This window comes from Poecilia reticulata, chromosome 20, assembly GCF_904066995.2.
Source record: "Poecilia reticulata chromosome 20, P_reticulata-male-v2, whole genome shotgun sequence".
Taxonomy (NCBI): domain Eukaryota; kingdom Metazoa; phylum Chordata; class Actinopteri; order Cyprinodontiformes; family Poeciliidae; genus Poecilia; species Poecilia reticulata.
In genome coordinates, this window is record NC_088849.1 from 12,648,899 (window position 1) to 12,671,997 (window position 23,099).

At 40.2% G+C, this 23,099-nt stretch overlaps 1 protein-coding gene across 5 annotated transcripts in view; it reads right to left on the reverse strand.

Moving 5' to 3' along the window:
* Positions 1 to 23,099, reverse strand: part of myripb (myosin VIIA and Rab interacting protein b) — a 114,650-nt gene that overhangs the window by 19,026 nt on the left and 72,525 nt on the right. For all 5 annotated transcript variants that reach the window (XM_008438597.3, XM_008438598.3, XM_008438596.3 and 2 more), the window contains one exon: positions 5,864 to 6,000. In XM_008438597.3, the coding sequence (XP_008436819.1) occupies positions 5,864 to 6,000 (137 nt within the window). The remainder of the gene's footprint in view (positions 1 to 5,863; positions 6,001 to 23,099) is intronic.

Genomic DNA, 23,099 nt, shown 5'->3' on the forward strand with positions numbered 1-23,099 from the left:
AGGTTGCAGCGCTGTGACTGTGAAAGAATATTAATTGCAATAATTTGGTTGTTTTCCTCATTACTTGTCCGAATGCAACAGTGAGATGAAGCAAAGTCACGAGTATCTTGACAAGAATAACTTTCAGCATTCCGACGTAACGAAAGACGAATCTGCGGCAACGAACGTGCCGCCAATGCAGCACCGCACTTCAATCCATCACAGTGCTTTGTTTTTTTTCCCCCCACTTCTCATAGCACCACACGCAGCTGAATTCAGAATCCCTGTCGGCAGAACATAGACATTTCGCAAGATCTGAAAGCCTTTTAGGAAGTAACTGCAGTGCCTGGCAAAAAGCGATTTCAGCCCATGAACCTGAACACACAACAGAATGTGCAGATCAACACATATTTGCACCAATTCAACCTTGTCATCTTCTTTTGCTGAAACAACACAAATATACATATATTATATATTTATACACACACATACAAAAGCATTATCTTTGTTTTTTGGCAAAGTGGAACCAAATTCCTTGTTTCTGAGCGCAGACTGGCCAAATGGAGCTGATTTTGCAGCTTTTATTATTTCTTTTACAAATAAATACCTGTAAAGTGCTTTTGCATATGTGGTCTTGGATTGACTTAGTTAAAACTTTGAAGAAGCGCTTATATGTTAAATAAGTTCCGTTTTGTGTCATTTTGCGCTGGATTTTTGAAAACCTCGCCTACTTTACACACAAATATCAGCTGCTATTTACTTTTGCCAACAGATGGCAGTAGTGGTTTTGATGCAATAGTGCTTTGATACAAACAATTCGACCGTAGCTCGAGATGTGTCTCATTAAGGTGAATTTCTGATCCAGTCTCAAGTCTTTCCCCAAAAGCTTTTTATTCAGTATTGCCCTATTTTAACTCCTCACATTGTCCCATTTATCCCGTCATTGGCTAACCAAAGGCATCCCCACAGTATGATGCTGCCACCACTGTGTTTCAGAACAGGAATAGAGCGCTTAAGAAGTTCGTTAAACTGACTGTCGCTCTTTCTTTTTGGGTCTTTATTCCTAGAAATCGCTTTAAAACACCAGGAATACTTTCCTTCGACTTCAGAGTTATTACATTTTTCCGTTGACCTTTCATTTAAAATCCTAATAAAATACAACAGGACACAGTCGTATAGTTAAAAAAAAAAAAAAAGCAGAGATTCTCTAAATAAAAATGAAGCGAAATGAGGATGTATAAATGAACAAACCACTAACAACATTCCTGAAGTGCCAGCAGCAGCAGCAGGAGGAGGAGGACAGACAGTCCAGACGGTTTGCTTTCAATTACAGCGCAGCATCTGGCAGCACACACGAGCCCCGTAAACAAAGTCCTCAGAACAATGGCTGAGCTGACAGGATGACTGTTTATATCATTCAGGCTGGTGGAGGAGAGGAACAAACACACATATGGTCTATTGTCTCTTTAATTTGGGATCAAGTTGGGAGTTTACAGTAATGTGATGGAGCTGACATTTAAATCTGTAATAAACATAAATTATACCACAAACAAGAGCTCAGTCGCTGAGGAACATATATAACTGAGGAAATATATGCTGAGGAACATATATAACCAAATCTTAATGACTGTCAGGCTGAGCTTTGACTGGTGTCTGGTTTTTTTGGGGGGTGGGGGGGAGCAAGGGAGGGGAGTTATTTGCAGAAATTAACAAGCCATAACAAAAGCTTTTGGAGATTGAAAATCGCGGAGATGAAACACAAAACGAGGGAGCAAAGGGTCCTCTGTAATTAATTTCCATAGTTTTTCAGAAAGCAACCCAAGTAATTTGTCTTTGATTGGACTAATCTTCCCTAATGCAGCAACGCAGAGGAGAACGGTGCAGCAAAAATAAATTAAAAAAAAATATAAAAAATAAATAAATAAATAAAAATAAAAATAAAAGACACAGCTTAAAGGGATTGGAAATGTTCAGCCCGTAATAGGAGGGGCGGGGGGGACAAAAAACAATCCTGCATAAATCACTTCAAAAATTAGGTCATATATGAATGCATAAACAGAAGAACAAATCTGCATAAAAGCATTTGGATCCGACCCCGGAGCTCAGATGTTTGCCTTTTTCCGGCGGCAGCTCTGGGCTCCTGTTTAACATTTGCCCCTCCGCTCCTTCCAGCCGGAGCTCCAGGTCCGTGAGTCTTCGGCTCAAACGGCACCGACATGACAAACGACTCCGGCGCGGCCGAAAGCCCGCCAAGTGTCTGAAAGACCACAGCCACAGTTCAGCAGGTTCATTTTCCAAAGTGCACTAAAAAGGCTGATTATAGATCTGCTGAAAGTGAACCTGCCTCTGCAGCGCGTGTTTGCTGTTAAATTCTGCTGCCGTTATGGCAGAACAACACCGAAACGAAAACCAAGGTCACTCTTTAGAAACACACTTTGGATTTCCATTAAACACAGGCTTTTGGAGTCACTTAATGACACGGGAAGCCCTAGGCTAAGACTATGTGTGAATCTTAATTTCTTTTAAGAGTAATTTTCACTTTAGTTCAACCTTACAAAGCCATGTTTTTGTATTAGTTCGACCTGGAAAACTTGGTATCCCCTGAAACTTAAGTGCAAAAACAAAAACGGGCTCGTCACGAAGCCTGTCCCATGGCATTCTCAGAAGGCAGCCTGGCTTAAACTCATTAAAAAAATGCCCTGAAGATAATTAGATTTGTGCAAATGCTAACTTGATATCATTTTCCTTATCATTGCATGCATCAGTCAACAGACTGCACATGAACACCCAGACACACAAATAGGCCTACATCTCTCTCTTTGATTTTTGCAGAGATCATAAGATTTGATCTGTTTGCTCTCTGATACTTCAATGCCTGCGACCGTATCCTGCAGTTTCCTTCCTCTATTTGGTTTTCCGCTAGAGAAAATCACATGTGAGAAGGTGGCACTAGGCTTTAGTATTTCTCCATTTATCTTTAGGTGCAAAGCTTCCCACGGATGTTTTGAGGGATGCAGCAGCAAACAGAAAAGGCAGGGGAGCAAAACTAGGACATCACTAATCCCCGAACAAGAAATAAACATGATTTACCCGTCATAAAAATGTTCAAATAGTTTCTTACAGGAGTGTAGTAAAAACGAGGTAAAAAAAGATTTATAAAAAAAATAAAAAGGCAAAAAGCTAGCGGTTTCCATGATCACTACAGACTGTGCACTATTTTATCACAATATGGTATTTATGGTAAATTTGCACCAGAGTGAAGGATAATAACACATAGCAGCTCACAAAATGACAAGGGAATCTCTCTGTGTGTTTTTTTTTTATAATTAAATTTTTTTTTTTACTGCTTTAGCCTTGTTCTTAGATCCACTGAGTTTGCCATCTTTAATGTAGGGACTTTCAGTGAAAGCAACCTGTTTTATAAAATGTGCCTTTTTAACCACCCTAAAATTATATTTCTGTCATATAGATCTAGCATTGCAGTGACTTCCTGTTCAGGGTTGAGTCAGCTTCACTCATCAGTTTTAATTAACAGAGAAATTAGGCCAGACACCTTTATTTAAAAGCAATAATATTGTAAAGTCATGTGCAAAAGTCTTGGAGGGAGTCATCAGTCATCCTTTATATTTTGCTTCCAAAGAGCGAGAGTCTTCTGATAAAAAAAAATCTGTAGTTCAAAGACTTTGGAGACAAAAAAATTAAGGGAAATTTAAAAGATATTAATAATGCTGTATTTAAGAATACAGTATGTTAGAATAGACGGGTTAAAGTGCAGGCTTACAATCTGCGGCAAAACTTGGCAGATGACGATCACAGATGCTGTCTGGGTGAACTTCAGATGCTTGGAAAATAAGAATGGATGTGAATGTCTGTCTCTAGATGAGTAAAAGTAGTACAAATATACTTAAAAATACTTCCATCTATATTAGCAGCACAAGATTAATTCACTTAAGGGGACTAAATACAAAATCACTGCTGTGCTACGGAGTGTCAGTCTGTAAAAATCCCCCAAAAAGGTAATGATGTTTGCGGTTATATTGTAGCCAGAGGTGGAAAATTCAAGGAGTACTGATACTTTTGCAGAGCACCAAAAATCTGTCCTGCTCAAACACTCAATGCAACTCTTAAAATGCTCCATTATTCACTGAAAAGGAGGCTTTAGATGGCATCTGACATTAAAAGGAGATAAAAACCGCAGTTTCCTTTTCGAGCTGTACAACACCAACGTCTGTTCTCACATTGAACTCTGTAAGGGGGACGGAAGGAAAAAGTAAACATATCAGACTCTTCTGTAAGAGTCGAAGACGCTCTTATAGGAAGATCCAAGTGGCTTACCGGACACTCGTATGCCAACATGTCAAAGTCCTACATGCTTAAATCATACAGGGAAACCGGGGGGCAGTAAAGTCCATTTGGCTGGTGTTAGAAATGAAACATGACCTACTCCTGATGATGGAGGAATAGAGAGGAGGGATGAACAGAAGTGGAGAGGTAAACCAAAATAGAAGTTTACAGGGGGAGCTCATTTAGTCCGAGTCTACAGTTTAGCAGAAAAGAGCTTGAAAAGTTTAGACCACCCTACAGCGGAAAAGATCAAAAATGATTTTTACAATAATAAAAGTGACAGACGTAGCAACTCACATTGAGTTGCTACGTCAATGTTAAGCACAGCCAAAGTTGTGCTTAATGGATGAAATATTGGCGTAAACCCAACAGAATTAAATAATTTAGACAGCTAAATGATTCAAGTTTCTATTTTGAACATTTCAAAAATGCATCCTTTTCTCGGTGCGCTTTATGATACCTGGTGATTTACACCGTTTATGTTGTAGATTCAACGGATTCCCAAACATCCCTTCGTCTCGAGCTCATCCACTGGCGCCTTATTCCCGACCCGAATCATCCCGTCTGTCAGCTCTTCATCCCCGTAATCCCGTGAATCAGGATATGAAATAATGCCTCTTTGTCGGGCCGCAGACGCAGCCTGATCGAGATGCAACTGGGTCAGAACGGAGTTCAATGTGAGCCGGTTAAAAACAGAAGCCCACTTGGCCGCCGCCGCCCTGAGCAGGATGCCAACTGGTCACAGCAGATTAACAAGGAGAACGGCTACAAGGAAGAAGCTCATTGACAGTTTTCCCACTTTTATCAACTCAAACGCAAAGGAATTGCAGCAGATATTTTCCAAAAATGGAAGGCAAAATGTTTGTCGCACCAAAATGTTTCAAGATAAAACGATTTTCATGTCCGGTGGCGAGCAACAATCCAAACTGCCATTTTTAAAACAATAGCTTACTTTACTAAAGGAACAAAAATGTCTTAACCTACCAGAACTTGTGTGAAAAACATAAATGAATAAATAACCAGCTTGTTAAAATATGAACTACCTTGGTTGGTTGAGTTTAGTCACATTCAGGTTTAATACTTCCAAACCTGTAGAGTCAAGAGATCTCTGAAACAGAACCAGGGTGGCAACAGGAAGTAGGCTAAACTATCTCAAAATGCATCACAACCCAGTCTCAAGAAATTGAACAACGTTTTTCCAAGCAGTGTAAAGCTGATGTTTGAGATCTGAGTCTGTGAGGAAAAACGCTACTTTAGCCTGTCAGACAGAAAGAAGCCAAACCTTCAGAGCAAAATGTGTTGGTAAAAGAAGAAAAATGAGTGATCATTTACCAAAGCAGAATAATGAGCCTATCCGTGGATCCAACTAAGACCCGACAACTTTGGCTTGATGAAGTCTGACACGTCTCTGGCCAAACCAGACAGATCCCTTTCATCCGACCATGTCTAATGTGGCAGCAGGCCGGCGACTTGATGTAGTTCACACACACGCACACACACACACATGGCCAGTCAAAGGAAAGACAGACGCTGGAGTTACCTGGGAGATCAGAGAACGCTCCTCTCTCGATGATGTGCTTCCTGTACAGAGTTTTCAGAACCTTGGCGCTGCCGAACCTCTTGAAGCGGCTCTTCACGTTGTTGTAATACCATTCAAGCGACTGCGTCCTAAAAACCCTGCAGATGAGACGAAGGAGACACAGTACCGGGGTCAAAAAGAGCTAACTTTATTTTAGCAGCCCAGGCTTAAGCCACAAAACATGACAGTTATGCAAGTGGAGTGCTTTGAGAGTAATTATTTAATCCTCTTGGAAAATTAATAAAGTGCTTGTTTGTTCCAAAGTAAGTGGGTTAAATTATGAGGGTGGTATTGGACTGAAAAGGCTGGTGGTCTGTTTGCAAAGTACAAAAATTGCTTTTTAAAAAGGGCTCACTGACATCTTTCTTACACCCAACAAAGCTTTGAAAGCCATTGTGTTTGTTGGGTGAATGCTCGGGTTTTCAGACTTGACACAGCGTCAGTTTTTCAAGCCCTTTTCTTCCATTATTGGAAGAAAAAGCCCACTGGGTGCTTCAATGACAGCCCGACAGACCCTGGCACAGAGCGCGTCATTACATAAGAAATAATAGATCCATAACAGAGAGGGTTTAGGAAAAAGCTCGGAGAAAAGGGCTCTCTTTTTCTCCAGCACTGCTGTACTGGATTGCATGAATCTCTGCCAACTTTGCGTTTAATCTCGCAGCTCCTTCTGCTCTTGTTTGGCTTTTTTAGACGCTGCCACGCTAATGAGGAGCCCAAACCAAAACAGATTTACTGCTGAAAGAAATAAAACAAATGTCCATTCTGCTGCTCAGCTTCACAAAAACATGCAAATCGCACTTCTGTGCACAAGTCCCTAATCAAACCTCAATTATTTCCATTTCACATCCGGTGAACCAGATGTTCTCATAACTTTTGAAAGTGGATCTTGAGTATTAGTTCTTCTGTCAGTCCAATGCCTGATAAAATAATTCCCACCAAACTTTTCCCACAGATATTTAAATGAGATTCTAGAGACGGAGTACCAGAGAGTTTTCAGCTGTTTGAAGCATGGATTAATGCAGTTTTTGTAATTAAATGTTTTGTCTTTTTTTTCCTCTCATGTAATATTCAAATCTTAATTATTGAGCTTTTTATTAGCTATAAACAGAAAATAATCATAATTATGCTTTTGGTCGGTGAGAGAAAGAAAAATAAAGCTTTTAACATATTAGTCTGTATGTATTTTACTTAGTGAACTAAGTTACTGAAAAAAGTAACATTTTCAATTATATTCCAATTTTTTGAATTTATTAAAAACCTGGACAGTCACAGACTGTATGTAGCATCGATATCGCTGTTATAACTGTAATTACCAATATTTTGTAATATTTTATTGAATTTCTGTTTTGAATAATTATTGTCACACGTGTGCCTTCTGAAAGGACCGACATGGGACGGGAGGGGGCTGCCACTATTACACCTCTGAGTCACAGAGAAAGCTTGTGACTGCACCGTAAAGGTTGATTTATGAAAGGGTTAGCCAGCCTGGCAGCTCGAGGGTGCGATGTAGTGATGGCAGACAGTCTGTGCGACCAGTCGGCTGTGGGATTTCGAGCGAGAACACACTGGGAGTGCGATGAATCATTTGATGCCCACCAGTTTTCACCGCCAGCACACACAGGACGAGTCACGCCGAAGCTCTGGCGGAACAGACTGGCGGACCTTAGCCAAGGGTTAGCTTCTTCAGGAGCGGTCATGCTGGAAATGAATGCAAAACTAAGTGGACAACTGTGACTCAGTGGGGTGGAGGAGCTTGACTTTGCACATACTGGTTGAACGCCTGCCTTCGGGCAAATGCTTCAGATCTGCAGAGACCAGAGCCAACAGACTGAGAAACAGTTTTTACCCATTTGCCAACACCGTGCTGAATGCTGCAAAGTAATCAATTTGACCTTGCCTATTTTTATGTCTGTAATTTAGTACAGTTTTAAGTTTTATCAAGGGATAAGTGAAATATCAGTAATTAGTTAAAGTCTATTTTTAGGTGAGACATTGTTTTTGTCTGGAGAATTGCACCCAAATTCCTTTGAACAATGTTTCACAGATGACAATGAAGATTCTGTTTTATTCTATTCTATTCTATTCTATTCTATTCTATTCTATTCTATTCTATTCTATTCTATTCCAGATTCCTCTTAACTCATGACAATGACCCCCTGGGCAAATAACTTGCCCTAGATTGCCTACAGACATGCATATTGGTGAATTAAAGCACTTTGACTGGACACTATAACTAGAAAAGTACTATATATATATATATATATTCTGTTTATGATTTGTTTGTATTACCGCTGTAAATCTAAATTAAAAGTATGCTGTTGCCAACGTGCGCACATGTTCCTCTAGTCGCCTAGTTAAAATGAATAAAACAGAGAGAAAATGTGCCTTACAGCACAAATACACAGCACATCGCCGTCTTGAGATTAAGTGTGCATATTGATGCTTTTGGTCGGTGAGAGAAAGAGGTGTGGAATAAAACAGCCATGCTAATAAAGGCATCCTGAGAGCCCCTGAGGCTGACTGAGCTGCCACGTTCATCCATTCTCCCTGTACCTTTTCCTCCCCTGGATTTATTATCCGCTGCCTCCATCAGCTGGCCAGCTCAATGGGCCTCAGCTCCTTAATTTCATGCCACGAGCCAGCCTTGTCATTTTAATAGTTGCAGGCAAGCTCCAGTAAAAAAAAAAAATAAATAAATAAATAAAAAAGCCTGGGTCTTTCTGATCTTTGTCTGGCCCCAGAGGAGGAAGGCACAGGCATCGCATGAGGCAGAAATATAAATAGGTTTCACCTCCAATCTGAAATGAGCTGATGCATTATAAGGCACCGTTTGGACTGAGAGGCAGTGATGAAAAGGAGACTCATGCATCAGAGTTTAGACATTTCTGCTTTTTTCGTGTGGCAGACTAAGGACCGGTGATGTCTACAAATGCTTAGCATTTTGTGAAACTGTGATCAGAAAACTATCAACAGGTTGCCAAAGATTAATTAACATGAAAGGAACCAAAACAGTCCCTTCATGTTTGCATCGTAGAATAATCTACACCTTTTAGCATCCCTGTTGAAGATGCATGAAAAGACTCAAAATGAATTAATTTTATTGCAATAGCATCATTTTTCTACAAAAAAAAATCCATCTGATTATGTTCATTCAAGTGAATTAGGAAGTATTCTCATTTACTTATCCTTCAGTGTGTTAGGACCTATCAGGTATTAATTCATGATCATCTGCTTTGATGAAACACTTATAACCCAAACCCCTGTTAACTCTTCTAAATAGGAAAGATAAGAGATTTGTGGGGATGCTATTTTTTGCAGTAATGAAAACAGAGCTCCATTTTCAGCTTTGAAACCATTAAAATCCCTGTGTGTCTAGTTGGTAGACTGAGGGAATAGGTACTACGATCAACAATACAAGCTAGCAAAAAAGTATTTCTCCCCCGTTTTGTACTTTTATCGATCTGTAGATATGAAAGATTAGAGATGCACTTTTTTTAGTAGTGCAATAAAACAAATTATTATTTTTTTGTTCTGCTATTGCAGTCAAATTTTTTCAAACTCATTATTCCTTTAAGTATGTCGTCCTGGAAATATATAAAACAACAACAGCTAAAATACACCGTATGTTGATAGTTTCCAAACCTTGAAAACATTTGGGTGGTCCTTGTTATGAGACCCCTGTCTTCAGTCACGTTAGCAACGACACAAATGATCAGCTAAAGGAAACCGCTGCACGCCCGTTCGCCTCCTCCCATGCAGCAACACAAACTTTTTATAGACGTTGGTTGCCCTTCAGAAAAAGAAGAAAAAAAAAAGTGAGGGATTTAGGACAGTTGGAGAAGCATCTCGGTGAATGAAGCTTGACATGGCTCCCCTTGAGTAATCTGATCTAAAAAAGTGATGACGAGAGGAGGAGAGTAGGGAGGATAAGCGGAGGCTTTCAAGCAAGAGCTCTCCTGTTCTCTAAGCTTGTGCAAATACTCATTTCATAATGAGGCCGGGAGATTCCCCGATGCTCAGCAGCTGCATGAATAAGTAAGAGGGATTCCTGTGGATGGTCCCCTGACACCAGGCTTACCCTTCCTTCATCATCACTGCACTCCGCTCTGTGCGGAGCCACCGCCTCCCTCCTTCTCGCCCTTCCCCTCTTATCTAAAACCCTTTTGCCCTCTGTACTTCAGAGAGCCAATTTTCCGATCTGAATTAGGTCTAAATAAAATATATGAAAGTTTATGAAGAGTAGCTGACGTTGGAAGCCCTGTAGCAAAGAAAAATATTAGCATAATCGACTTTCTGAGCCTTCTAATGAATTGGTTCAGCCTCTGCTGAAGTTGCCGTAGAGACAGGGTAGTGGAAAAAAAAAAAAGGTGATGAGGGAGGGAGGGTTAACTGAAAAAAAGAAATATCAAACAAACTACTGCATTCAGGGCTAAAATTTTCCCTGCGTGACTCACTGGTCATGATAGGACATAAGAGAAGATTGCTTTCAGCTGAATGGGTAGATTAAAGTGGCTGTTTGGAAGGTTAAAGCTCTTCTGCTGGAAAGGCCTAATGAATGAAATGTTTGATGGGCTATTACAGCCAGGACATTGTTACTGTCTTTATATTACTAAAGATAAAAAAGAATAAACTCACAGCAGAAGTGAAGGGATGTATGCTTCCTGACTGTGCGATATCTAAGCTTGTTTCAAGCAGAAGGACTCGCAGCCCTTCATGTGAAAGCCATGACTCTGAGAGAATTAACAGTTTGGTTCCATGTCTTCACTTCATTTCAAATGACTGATGCAATTTCTAATGCTAAACTCACAAGGCAAGATACTTTATGCCAATTTTCGTCCCAATTTCTCCCTTCTGACAATCTTAAGGATGCCCCAATTATTGAGATGACACTAAGGATAATTTTAAGAGACATCTCTGCTGTGTGTTTACTGTAAGAGGGATCTGGTCAGCGTGGAAAGATGTGGGGAGCATTTCAATCTGAAATTGGGGTTATTCAACATGTTGGATTGCATGTAGCCAGTTGGCTGATTGGCTGTTTAAGCTGTTTAAGCCAATCAGCCACGTTTTTTTACTCTGAACTCACGTTTGGTTTGAAGAGATTTTGCGAGATTTCCCTTCTGGCATCTGAATGTCGGTGAATGGAATCAATTTGACTGTGGTGCCTTGCTCCCGCCGTGTGGCTCAACACCACACACTGTACGACTAAACATGCTATACCTAAGATTTCTTCTGTGTCGTCTCAGATTTTGAAAATCGGCTTTAAATCTTCCCACGTGAACTGGGCATTAGAGGAACCAGCTGGTTTACATATAACTGAAGAGCAAACAGCTGATTGCATCATCATGGCATCATCAGAAACATATCAGACACAGTTTGCAACCACTCCTTCATGTTACAGGGTGTCTATGCGATCTAAAAAGGTATGGACTTGGATTTGATCCCTGCGCCCTACTTCCCTTCCTTCTCGCCTTCATTGTATCCTTCTTTCCTCATATCCTTCCCCCTTCTGTGAGTTCTTCATTCCTTGCTCATTATGTCATTCCTCCCTTGTGTCCTTCCATCTTGGTTCAGTGCATGGTTGCTCATTTGTGTCATTCTTTGATTGAGCTGTTCTCCATTCTGTCTTTCCTCTGTCCTTTTCTCATTGTGTCCTTCTTGAATTCCTTTATTGTGTCCTCTGTCCCTTGTGTCCGCTCTTCCTTTCATCTTTCACAGTGCGGTTTACCGAGGTTTAAAACAGTATGCCTTCAGTCTCCCTATTTCTCCCTCTCTTTCTCGCTACGGTAAGAGCAATGAATGACAAAATTTAAACAGCTGGAACTGCGACAAAGACGGATGCACGAAGCCATGTTTATCTTTCCGACAAAATGAAGAAAATCTCCAAAGCTCTCTGTTAGGGAACTGCTGCAAGGAGTAGCATCTCGGGCTGATTACCTTCTTTACAATCAGTTGCTTAGAAGCGATGCTGGGAAAAAAGTAATTTCCGTCCACCACAGTGATCAGTAGGGCTGTAGTGATACAATAATCTCACGATATAATACAATACACAATATTCTGCTCACGATACAATATATATTGCGATATTCAACAAACGATACAATTCATACACTTTTGCGATTTTCTGAAAGATTTTAGAGGGACAGAGTGATTTTGATGACATTTTGTGACTGTTATAGATTTGGACTGAATTAATTTAACTGAAAACTGATTAAAAGCACCAACTACACAATACCTGGCTCTGGTTGGACATGGACACAGACTTAAAGTCGACAACTGGACAAAATTAATCAAAGAATGGTGAGAAAACATGTTTCTTTTAATTGAAACAGTACAAACTGTAGCTTACAGGCATTTGTAAAGTAAATAAAGTGCACCAAGTACCCTGCTCTGAATAGTTTGATACCTTTTTAACCTTGACACTTAACATCTGAAGGAATCACTCTAAGCCCGATGACCAAATCACCCTCTCGGAGAAGCAAGCAGTGAGTGAGCAAGGTGACAGTTGGATGCTACGATACTTGCGGATGAATATCGATTTTTTTTCTAGGAAAGAAAATATCAATATATATCGCAAAATCGATATTATTACACAGCCCTAGTGATCAGCATTTAGAGTTTGCTAAACCAAAACAGGGTTAAATGGGAACTGTGTATTCTGAGTAGACCTGACTAAGATTCAGCAGATGAATAATGTAAGATTGCACCTAATACCTCCTGATGTTGATTATGGTTGAGGACCTCAACCATAGAAGAAGAGGCGCTTCCTCTTCTAATGGTCCTGGGAAGCTTGTTATAGTGCAAAACAACACAATCTTTGACATTCAGGGGTCTTGATGTTAATCTGACGGATTGTACCAAAAGAATAAAACAATGGGATTGAAATCAGGAATTTTAACAGAATAAGGATCCACGATGCACAACAAAGTCAACACAAAAACTCACTAGACACAAAACTAGCTTTGTTCTGGGGTCACTGAAATATCAAGAGCTGAAGAGAGGAAAGACTACAAAGGACTGCTGATAATCTGGAGAGAAAGTCTCAGGAGGAATGGTCTCTGTATGCAAACCAGAGCTGGGTCCAAACTGCTAACACTTCTTTATTTATTAAGACTTAATCAGTTTGTCAAAGATTGTAGTTGATGGAAGTGTTTTGTTTACTCCAAATAGATCACAAATAGCTAATCCTCTTTGCTATAATGTTGCTTAAAGATTATCCCGATTTGTACCCAGGTAATAAACCTAGCATGTGAAAAATTTGTCTTGTGCTTCCACTGTTCCTGCGCAGTTCACACAACCATCTTATCCCATCACCAACATCACAGTAGACTGAAGGTCAAAGGACAAGGATGTGGGCCAATACCCCTGAGACTCTCTGTGAACCTGACCCGACGCTGAGCGACCTGTCGACATGATTCAAAACCAAATAAGGCAGGAGAACGGCTGTCACACCGCAGAGATCCGAAACACGACTTTTCCAGTTAGCACATGGATTATTGATGAGCCGTCACTGCCTGTCAGAACATTCGTTCTGGCAATCATAAGAAATTAAACAATTAAAACCTTTAAAAAGGTTTAGTAAGACAGTAAGAAAAGCATTAAACTGATTAATCGACCAGCTGAGCTGATAGTCATGTCACTGAGTAAAGACGTGTCAGAAATCGTGAGTCTTACACTGCTTGTCAATCACAGATAACCAGGTTTTCCATTAGACTTGTGATAAACACCTAAAACTCACCAATATTTTCACTCTTAGCTGTCTGAAGTTCTCCCCCCCCATCACGTTGGACACGTTTCTTCTCATAATGATGAAGATCAGTAATCCGAAATAAAAAAGGTTATAGTGTGGTTTAAGCCTCTGACCATATGCGAGGAGTCTCCAGAAAGCACAGAGCATCTGTTCCTGTTTCACTGAATGTTGTTAGCAGACTCTCCTCTGAAGAGCAGCTGGTCACTATAGAGCAACGCTCCATTGCTCCAGACAGCAGAATGTTTTCCAAACAGCTTAAACCTTCACCATACATCGAAGTATTTCCCACGGATTGCACTGAAGATTTACAGAAACCAGTTTTTCTACCTTGTCGTGGCTATCCTCCTAAAAAGTCCAGATTAAGGGACAACACAGTCTGCAGGCACCGGCCAAACCATTTATTCTGCCTCCTCCTCCTATAGCTCTTCCTTTAAAGACCCAAAGCTGTCATCGTTTATTTTCTCTCCCTCTCTTTCCCCCAGTCTGTATTCCGGATGTCTGTCCCATTCTTTATCGCCCTGCTCTGGGCAGATCTTCATCGTCCACTGTAGCTCAGATGAATGGCACAGTGCACAAGATTGTAAATGAGTCATACTGGGAGAGCGGTCTCAGACAGAATACCTGAAAGAAGGACTATTGTGGATCTCACTAGAGTGCATGAAGTGTCTGCTTTAAAATGGCAGTGGTTTTAGCTTTTCGTACCGATATGATGCAAATACTAATCTTGACGGCAAGAAAATAGATTTGTTTTGTTCATTTATTTAGGTAGTGCAATGCAGAAACCCAACAATGTTGAAGAATTTTCATAATCTTTTTAGTTTAGTTGACGTCTTGTAGCAACATTTTATGAGGCTGAGTGGCTAATCTGTTATATTATGTAATTTTTACTATTTTACTGTACCACAGAGACTCATACACAGTTCAAGACGTCAACACAATGTTCGTACGTACACACACATAAAGATGAAATATTTAATCGCAAGAGAATTTCTGATTGACACATTAAATGATTACATCGCCTGCAGATTTATTGGCATTTAGAAAAATCTAAATTACTGCAAGAAAAGACACTCAAAAAAAAAAATGGAAGCAAAAAAAAGTCAAAGCAAGAACGACACCAAAGTTGGTCAGGCTTTGGTCAGACACCACTGTGAAAAAACTCAGACAGCCAAGTGAAGTTTAATGCAATAACACATGAAAGTGATGCTTGCAGGGAGTAAAGCAGTGTTGGTGATGCTCAACATAGGTCATTAATGCCATGGGGGGAAAAAAAAATCACCTTATTAGAAAAGTGATGATATCATTGTGGTGATACAATCATGCTGTGTGAATGCTTTTCTTCTCCAGGGACAGTGAAGCTTGTTAGGGGAAGCAGAGGACTTAAGACTTTGCTTTCCATCAAAAACACAAGAAAATGAGCCTGAAGCCTCAAGCTGTGACATACTTCAAAAAACGTCCATCTTGAATTTCAGCAAAACTTTGTTCCACTCAGTACAGCGTTGACTTGGGGACACAGAATGCCAATAAATGTCACACTTTGAAGATTTTTCCTCATTAAAAAAAAGAAAACCATTACACCAAATACAATCATGATCTACCTTATGGTGGTCTTTCACATAAAATCCATCAAAAATTACAGTCATAACCTGTCAAAATGTAACAAAAAACTCTCATAAAAGTTTTACATTGCTTTGGAAGGTGTTGCGTTCTGTGAGCTAATTCAAGACGTTAATAACAAAGAACTCAACAAGTAACAATACGGTACATATTAGGGTTTATTTCAAAATGACTGTGCTAAATTCATTGTGCAAATCAGAGCAGAATCAGAGGTGCTATTTCTTATATAGATTTTTTTACCTAGATGTACACTTTTATCTTTATCTTATAAAACTGACAATTTACTGACATAACAGGACTTTTGAGGTTATTCAATGAACACGCAAAATAAAAGCAATACGAAGACGTTTTTTTTTACTGCAACGCACAGTTGCCAGAGTGAAGGTGATTGTTAAAAGGAAATCTCATGTAGACATTTTTAGGCAATTCCAGCACTACTCTTTATGAATGTAAACGTAAACCAGAAAGCAGCTTTTGCAAACTATTGACCCCTTCATGTTTCATAATGTCAGCTCGGTCATTAATGAGGTACCAGAGGAGGCAGCGGAGGATGCTGAAAGACTGGGTAAAGGTCATTAACTTGATTCCAACTCCAGACATTGCACGCAGACACTTTCAGAAAAGGACAAACAGGAAATAGCATACTGAATCTGCCAGAGCCCAATGCACCGAGGTGTCAACCCTAACAGCCTATTAGAGAGCGGAGGGAACCAGAACCAGCCGACCAGAACGTGTCACAGAGAGACCGAAGAAATGAAAAAGGAGGGCAGCGACACGTGGGGAATGGATATATCGGCAAGAAGCAGGAAGACAAACACAATGAGACTTAAAGGTCATTGGAATGATTACGATCATGGATCCCAGACATTGCGTTCTAATTTAGAAGGTTCTTCAAGGCTCGCCCACCTTGCAAAACCAAAGCGATTTAATCTTCAAGAGAAAAAGGCAGCAGAAGAGAAACCGATTTGCCTACAGTTACTCTTGTAGGATGTTTATGAGCACATCTGTGGTTCCGCGATAAGCCTGCAAGCTGCAACACAGAACCCTTTAAACAGAAGAGGAGCACGGCATTTCATCAAAGGTCACAAAGCAGCTCCGCATGGGAATGTTTCGGGTTTGTTGGCAGTCTGTGAAAAGCAATATACTTTGATGTGAAAGCATGACTTTGTATGGCTGCCGTCCGCAACAGGCTCTACACATTCAAAAGCTTCGAGAGTGCACAAGCAGCGCAGATCTACAGAGCTTGTCTGGGCTTTAAAGGACGCAGTGTTTATAACATGAACCACTCGATTACTTTCTGTCAAATGCTAAAAGAGGGTTTAAAATCATGTGGTATACTGTAGCAGTAACTTTAATGTGTTGTTGGCCGGAGCTACTGTACGTAGGTGTGTGTCTGACTGTGTCCAATTTACAAATACATTACATCCTGCTGGACTTATGCCGGCGTGTGAGCGGCCCTGTGGGCAGATTCCTCCGTCTCCCGAGCTTGATTCGTCTCGAGAAAACCGCGGAGAAGAATATGGCCAGCAAAGAGAGTGCTGAGATCACACTCCGAGCATTTAGAAAACAGAATAATGAACTTCTTCCCACACAGGTCTGTGGCTGGCCTCGTCTGGAAGCAGCAGCCCATTAAGCGAAGTTATGCAACAATTACCGCGAGATCATAGCCGGTACTCATAGGCCTTGTCTGAGTTTCTTTTCATCTCGCTGTATTGCTGCTGCTGTTTCGATTGAGCTATTGTTTTAATTTCATTTTTCCCCCCTCTTTTATCGCCTCATAGCTTAAGTGTATGCATGTGAATAGATTTTGCAAGAGCAGTATTAACATTCGAGCAGCGCGTTTGGCGTCATGCAGGCTTTTCAAAAGAATCTACAGAAAACGCCTGGAGAGAGATTCGCTTTTAAGGCAACAATGATCAAGAGGAAGAAAAAAGAAAAAATTCTGTGCTGCTTGTGGATTTTCAGATTTGACACTGTAAGAGTTAAGTTCTGTATGTCAAGAAATATGCAGTCAAACAATGAAATTAATGTGGGTGTGCTGTGTTATCACACAACCAGCCTCTAGTTGATGGATGAAATCTCGGTTGTTTTGGTCAAGATTAAGTGGCTAAACACAGCCAGTCTGGTCTAGTTGAACTGTAAGGTAGATGGATTTAATAAATCACAGTGAGTTATAATTTGGGCTTTAATTAGTGTTGGTCCTTTGCAAAACATACATTTTAATTGTCCGCATGTCTGAGTTAAACTCTATAGCATTCATGGAAAAAATGCAGACGAACGTCACCCATCCACCGGAGCAGCGGTTGGTTACCATGGAGACTGCACACAGGCTCATGGACAGGCATTAGGGAAAAAGGATTTAAATTGATTTAGTTGATAATCAATTTAAATCCTGCTGTTATAGTCTCCAAAGAGATGAAAGAGGCTGTTTGATGCACTAGCATCTTAAAATACTGGAAATGGAAATTTTATACCACCTGTGAGATGAAATTCATACCTCCGTGGAACGAAATTTCTGTCACACACATTTTGTCATCTTAGCAGTAACCAGAGAACTTGCATGGACTAACTCAGTTCGTTTCCACTGGCTATTGCGATCTTAGTAGCAAGGCAGCCTGAAAAAGTGACATGATGTGATTTGTTTGTGGCGCCAAACGCAACGTTTTTGGACCACAGCTTTAAAATTAGGACTGCCGTTTTTCTCAAGTCTTGGAATGCGCTCAGTTGTTGTTGTAAGTTTGATTCTTGTCACAGAGTTGCTCTGATGGTTCATCCAATGACACCAACTCCTAGCCAATCAGTTTTTTGATGTTGCATTTTTGGCTCAACTTGGCTAGCTTGCTGGAGTGCGTGCTAAAAATGGAGCTTATTTTTGTATTTATTCCGTTTATCTTTGCCTTGTGTTGTAAACGTGACCGCACTCTAAGCATTCATATTTGACAGGCACACCGGTAAAGAGCAAACAGCTCTACGCCTGACTCAGCCAGGGAAACGAGGTGCAGGAGACGGCTGACACTGATGCTCCTATGCTTAGCATGCACATCTCAAACAAAACAAAACAAAAAAACATGACAGATGCGTGCATACACACACACTCATTATCTTCACGCTCTTACTCATCCATCCTTTTCAATTTACACAAGATTTTTTTTTTCTCACTGCACCATAACTGAGTTTGCTGAGACAGAGACAGATGAGAGGACTGAGGGAGGGATGGCTCACTCAGTAGAGAAGGAATATCCCTCTGTATCGTCGTTATTGTTGCTGATGTTCTTTTTGCATTCCTGACACTGACAGTAACCTTTAAAACTAAGTGTGTGTAGCTGATTATGACCCCTGACTCTTCTAATGACTAGTATTGGTGAATTTATCAGGAATCAATACTTGACGTAAATTATTCCAGGTTGTATTGGAACAGTTGGGGGCATAAAAATGAACTGTACTTTGAAAAAAATGTACAGGATGAGTTAAGTGAAGGGCTAGGACAAGTGACCAAAGATCACCGAATGAGTTTTTGGTTCCTTTGACAGCATGTGCTAATACCAGGTCCTTCTGGAAAATAAAATCATGATCTCCATAAAGCAGGACAAAACAGGAAGTGCTCTAACATTTCCTGGTAGATGGATGTTGACTGTAAACTTCAGAAAACACACAGGCAGAAAACAGAACACCACGTTATCACTGACTGCAGCATTCATGAAGTTAGAGGAATTTCTTACAAATAAGTCTTTACTATATATATAATATATATTTCTTTTGCTTGAAAGCCTCATATAGAGAGAACCTCCTGATCAAAACATGAAAAGCCTGAAGGAAAAACCCTCCTGAGGCCAAAAACACCTAGAAGCACTATTCTCTACACCTGTGTGCTTCATGCGAGGGGCATGAGAGAGTTGCATTATTCAGTCTGAATTACTCAGTAAGGAGCCATCAAAGAGGTGAGGAGTGGAAGAAACCATCTTCTCCCTTTACCTATGAGTAGCTTTGATTATTTTCTGTGACCTCTCACTCGATCTGAAGCCAAGGTGACCCTCCGCAGGACTGAGACAGTTTGGCAACATCATTGTGTGTCTGTGAATGTTTGAACATGCACAATGTTATAATAATGTAGTCACTCGGACCAAGTCAGTGCCATATTGTCAAGATTCAATATTTTCTTTAAGATGAAATACAGAACAGAAATTACAATCCTGTAGCCTACAAGTTTTTAAATTACATTTCTTCTCAAGTTTCTCTCTCAACACAAGCAAAGGGAATATGACGACGCAGAAAACCACATAGAATACATTTGAATTGCTACGTATGGTTAAGTACTTACTCATTTTGTACGTATTATATAATTGCTCCAACTACAAACACAAATCTAAACAGAATAATCAAACTACAGAGCCCACAGATTAAGCTCGATTAATATCCACGATTGATGTATCTTTTAGTGAACGGAGACATGAACTGAATAATTAACGCTTGGAATAAAATTCTGGGAAGCTGGTTGGAATCATGAGTGCTGTAAAGATAAGACGGTAAGAGGCACTGTGCATCAAACAAGACCACTAAAAGGCAGTGGTCATAGCGAGAACATAAAAACTAATAAACTGCAATTAATTTGTGAACCCAAAGAGAATATTTCACTGCTATTTCAGATTAACTGAGCACATGTTTACAACAGCCTTTCTTGCTCCAGCAGAAATGTGTGTATTTTTTTTAGCTCTGATCTCAGCAGTCTCTCTAACAGGGTCTTTCCAGATTTAAGATGCAATAGCTGACGTTGCCACATGCTTTTCTTCCATATCTGCTCCACAAAGGACGGTTTGTTTACATGTCAAAATGCAGGCCTACGAGTTGCCGAGAGATTTTCCACAAAGCATCATTGGAACAAGGAACAAGGTGAATACCCTCCCTATAATAATCTAGACCCAGAGTGGCCATATCAAGTCCTCAAGATCCTGCAAATTTTGGAGGCATCTCTACTCCAGATCAAATGAATGTGTTGCTACCAGATCTCTGCAGAATTGATGAGGGAATTCAGATGTTTGTCGTGACTAAAGGTTGTAGGATGGCAGCTCTAGAGAACTGGACCAGAATTGAAATGATGTAGATGCTTTGCAAAATGTTGATGATTCCATTTGTATCTAATTTTCCCACACAAAACTACCAACTTTCAACATATCCTCTTTTTCTTTCTGTGTTAGAAAAAACAAACAAAAAAACAACAAGAGTAGCTTTTGGACATCAAATGTAAATTGAAATGAATCAAAATTTTTCTGAGAAATAAAAACATGAGTGTATATTTGGTCAGGGCTTCTATCTCTTTCTTCGAATTTCCCCAATGACGGACAATTAATGACATTTTTATTCTATTTCTAGTCCATTCTTCTGCTTCTCTTGCCCTTGTCTCAAGATCTGTGCATCTGCAGATCTGCAACACAAGGTTTTTTCTTAAAAAAAAACAAAAAAACTATCTGGTTAAAGACAACTAAAAGACTTAGTTTATCTGGATGATGCATTTAACGTCCCGAGATTGATGGTGCGGTGCGGCCCATCAGCTGTTGACTCAGCTTTAACATCAACAAGAGGGTGGGAGAGACGAGGAGGGCAGAGTCAGAGGATATCAAGCTCGCTGGAGGAAAAAAGCGTTTGCTGAAACCAATTTTCCCCAAGAACTGCATGTTCTAGAAAGTGTCGAAGTAAACAGAATCTGAGCGTGGAGACCGGAATCCTGCGGCTGTTTGGCGGTGTGAAAAATGATCTCGGCTGAGGAAGAGTGAGCAGATACAATCCCTCAGAGAGAAGAGCCGAGACCCAGGAACAAAGAGCGACAGAGAGAAGCAATGAGGAGAAAAGGAGGTTGTACAATCATTGTGAATTTATGAATTGACACATCAGAGAGTCACAAAAGAACGTACAAACACGGCATATTAATAAGAGTCAAATCAATGATTTAGATTTACAACCAAAGCTGGAAGTGGAATGAAGTAATTTGCAAATGCAAGGAAACACTAACACAAAAAAAATGTCATGTTGAAAAGGAATAGTTGGAGTAACACAACCTACATTATTTATCCGATAAACCAATATGAATTGTGCATAACTGTGAAATGGAAGAAAAATGATAAAATGTTTTGTTTCTTAGTTTTATTTATTTTATTTTATTTATTAAAGAAAATGAGTTTCTTTGTGTCCTCTTCTCCTGAGCCAGAAATAGGCATTTTATGCTGCAGTTGCTGCTGTAAGCCTTCCGGGTTTGCCTTCACTAGCTTCCGAAATGCAGAGACTAAATTATTGCCCAGTCACATTGGATGTATCTGCAGTTTTCAAATCTTGCCACAGGTTCTCTCATTTGGGTTTAGGTCTGGACTTTGACTTCTTCATCCTAACACACAAGTCGTGTGCTGCCTCCATTTACATTTCCTTTTCCTTCCGCTTTAGCCGTGCACTTTGTGTTGGTCCATCTCTCTATGTCCTATTTAATGCACTGAAATGTGTGGTTGCGATGTGACAAATCGCCTGGCAATTGTGTGAGAGACAATAAGCTGAAACGGGACTCATGGGCTGATCTCCTGCATGCTAAGGCACAGCAAAGAATGCACTTGTTAGAGAAATCGTTTGTTTTTAAAGTCAACAGCAGAAGGCTCTGGATGTTTTATGCCACATTTATTGAAACTATTTCAGCATATTTTGTCATCTGCTGCTTTGGCAATTCTACTGAGGTACAGAAACAGTTAGTCAGAAAGACAATTGGAGCTGCCAGTGAGCTACTTGGTCTAAGTGACTTGGGATTGCTCTACCAAGTTGACAAAGATGGGCAAAAACATATGATGTTACTCTACGCACCCACCAGCTTCTGCATTCACATTTCTGCCACCGAGATGTTGTTTCTGCCCCTTTCCTTTTTTTTTTTTTTAACCAAAAACAGATCCAGATTTTCTTGTATCTCTCAAGAAATTAAAGCTTTAATTAAAGCTGAGTTACAGTAAGTAAGTGATGCAGCTGGCGCGATCAGACTCAATGAGTTATGTGATAGTGTGGGTAGGAAGAATGTTCCTTATGTTGTGTGTTATTTTTTCCATGTCTCGTATTGCCACTGTGCTGAAAATCCAATTGCCCCACAGGGGTAATAAAGTTTTCCACTACTACGACTAAAGCGCGGAAAAGGGCGAGGGGTGCAAATGCTTCTGTGAGGAACTGTAAGCCACATCATCCTGTTGGGAAAATCACTCCTAGTCTTTCGTCTTTACATATTTCAGACACGACACACTCAGCCTGGATTTCTGTTAAACCCTAATTAAGCCTTATTTCTACTCACAAAGCTGCAGATAATCTGGAACTCCATTCACTATTGAGCATGGAAAAATTAAAACATCAGATTCTTGTTAACATAAATATAGGCAGAGGAAAACTTATGTACTGGGAGAACAGTTTGCTACTCCAGTGGCAAACACTTGATAACTCTTAAAGATTAAAAGAAATAAACCAAAGCTAACAAGAAAAAAAAAACAGTTTGATAAACATTGTTTTGGTCCACTTGGACAACGTCTTTATCCATAGAAAACTGCAGCCTGATGAAGGCGTCCTGATATGACGTGTGTTTATGGCTTCATTGGTTCTCAGACTCTGATGTTGTCATAAAAATAACCGCGAGGGCAGACGGGGCCAAGGCGGGACAGACAGGCTTTGCTCTGTTTGTATATCTCCGAGTTCGTGTGAACTCAAGTGCCAAATGCATTCACAGTGCCTCAGATAGTGTGTGTGTGTGTGAGTGTGTGTGTGTGTGTGCGTGCCCATTTTTTGCTTTGATTTCCTCCCCATTGGCAGCTCTGGTATGAGTGG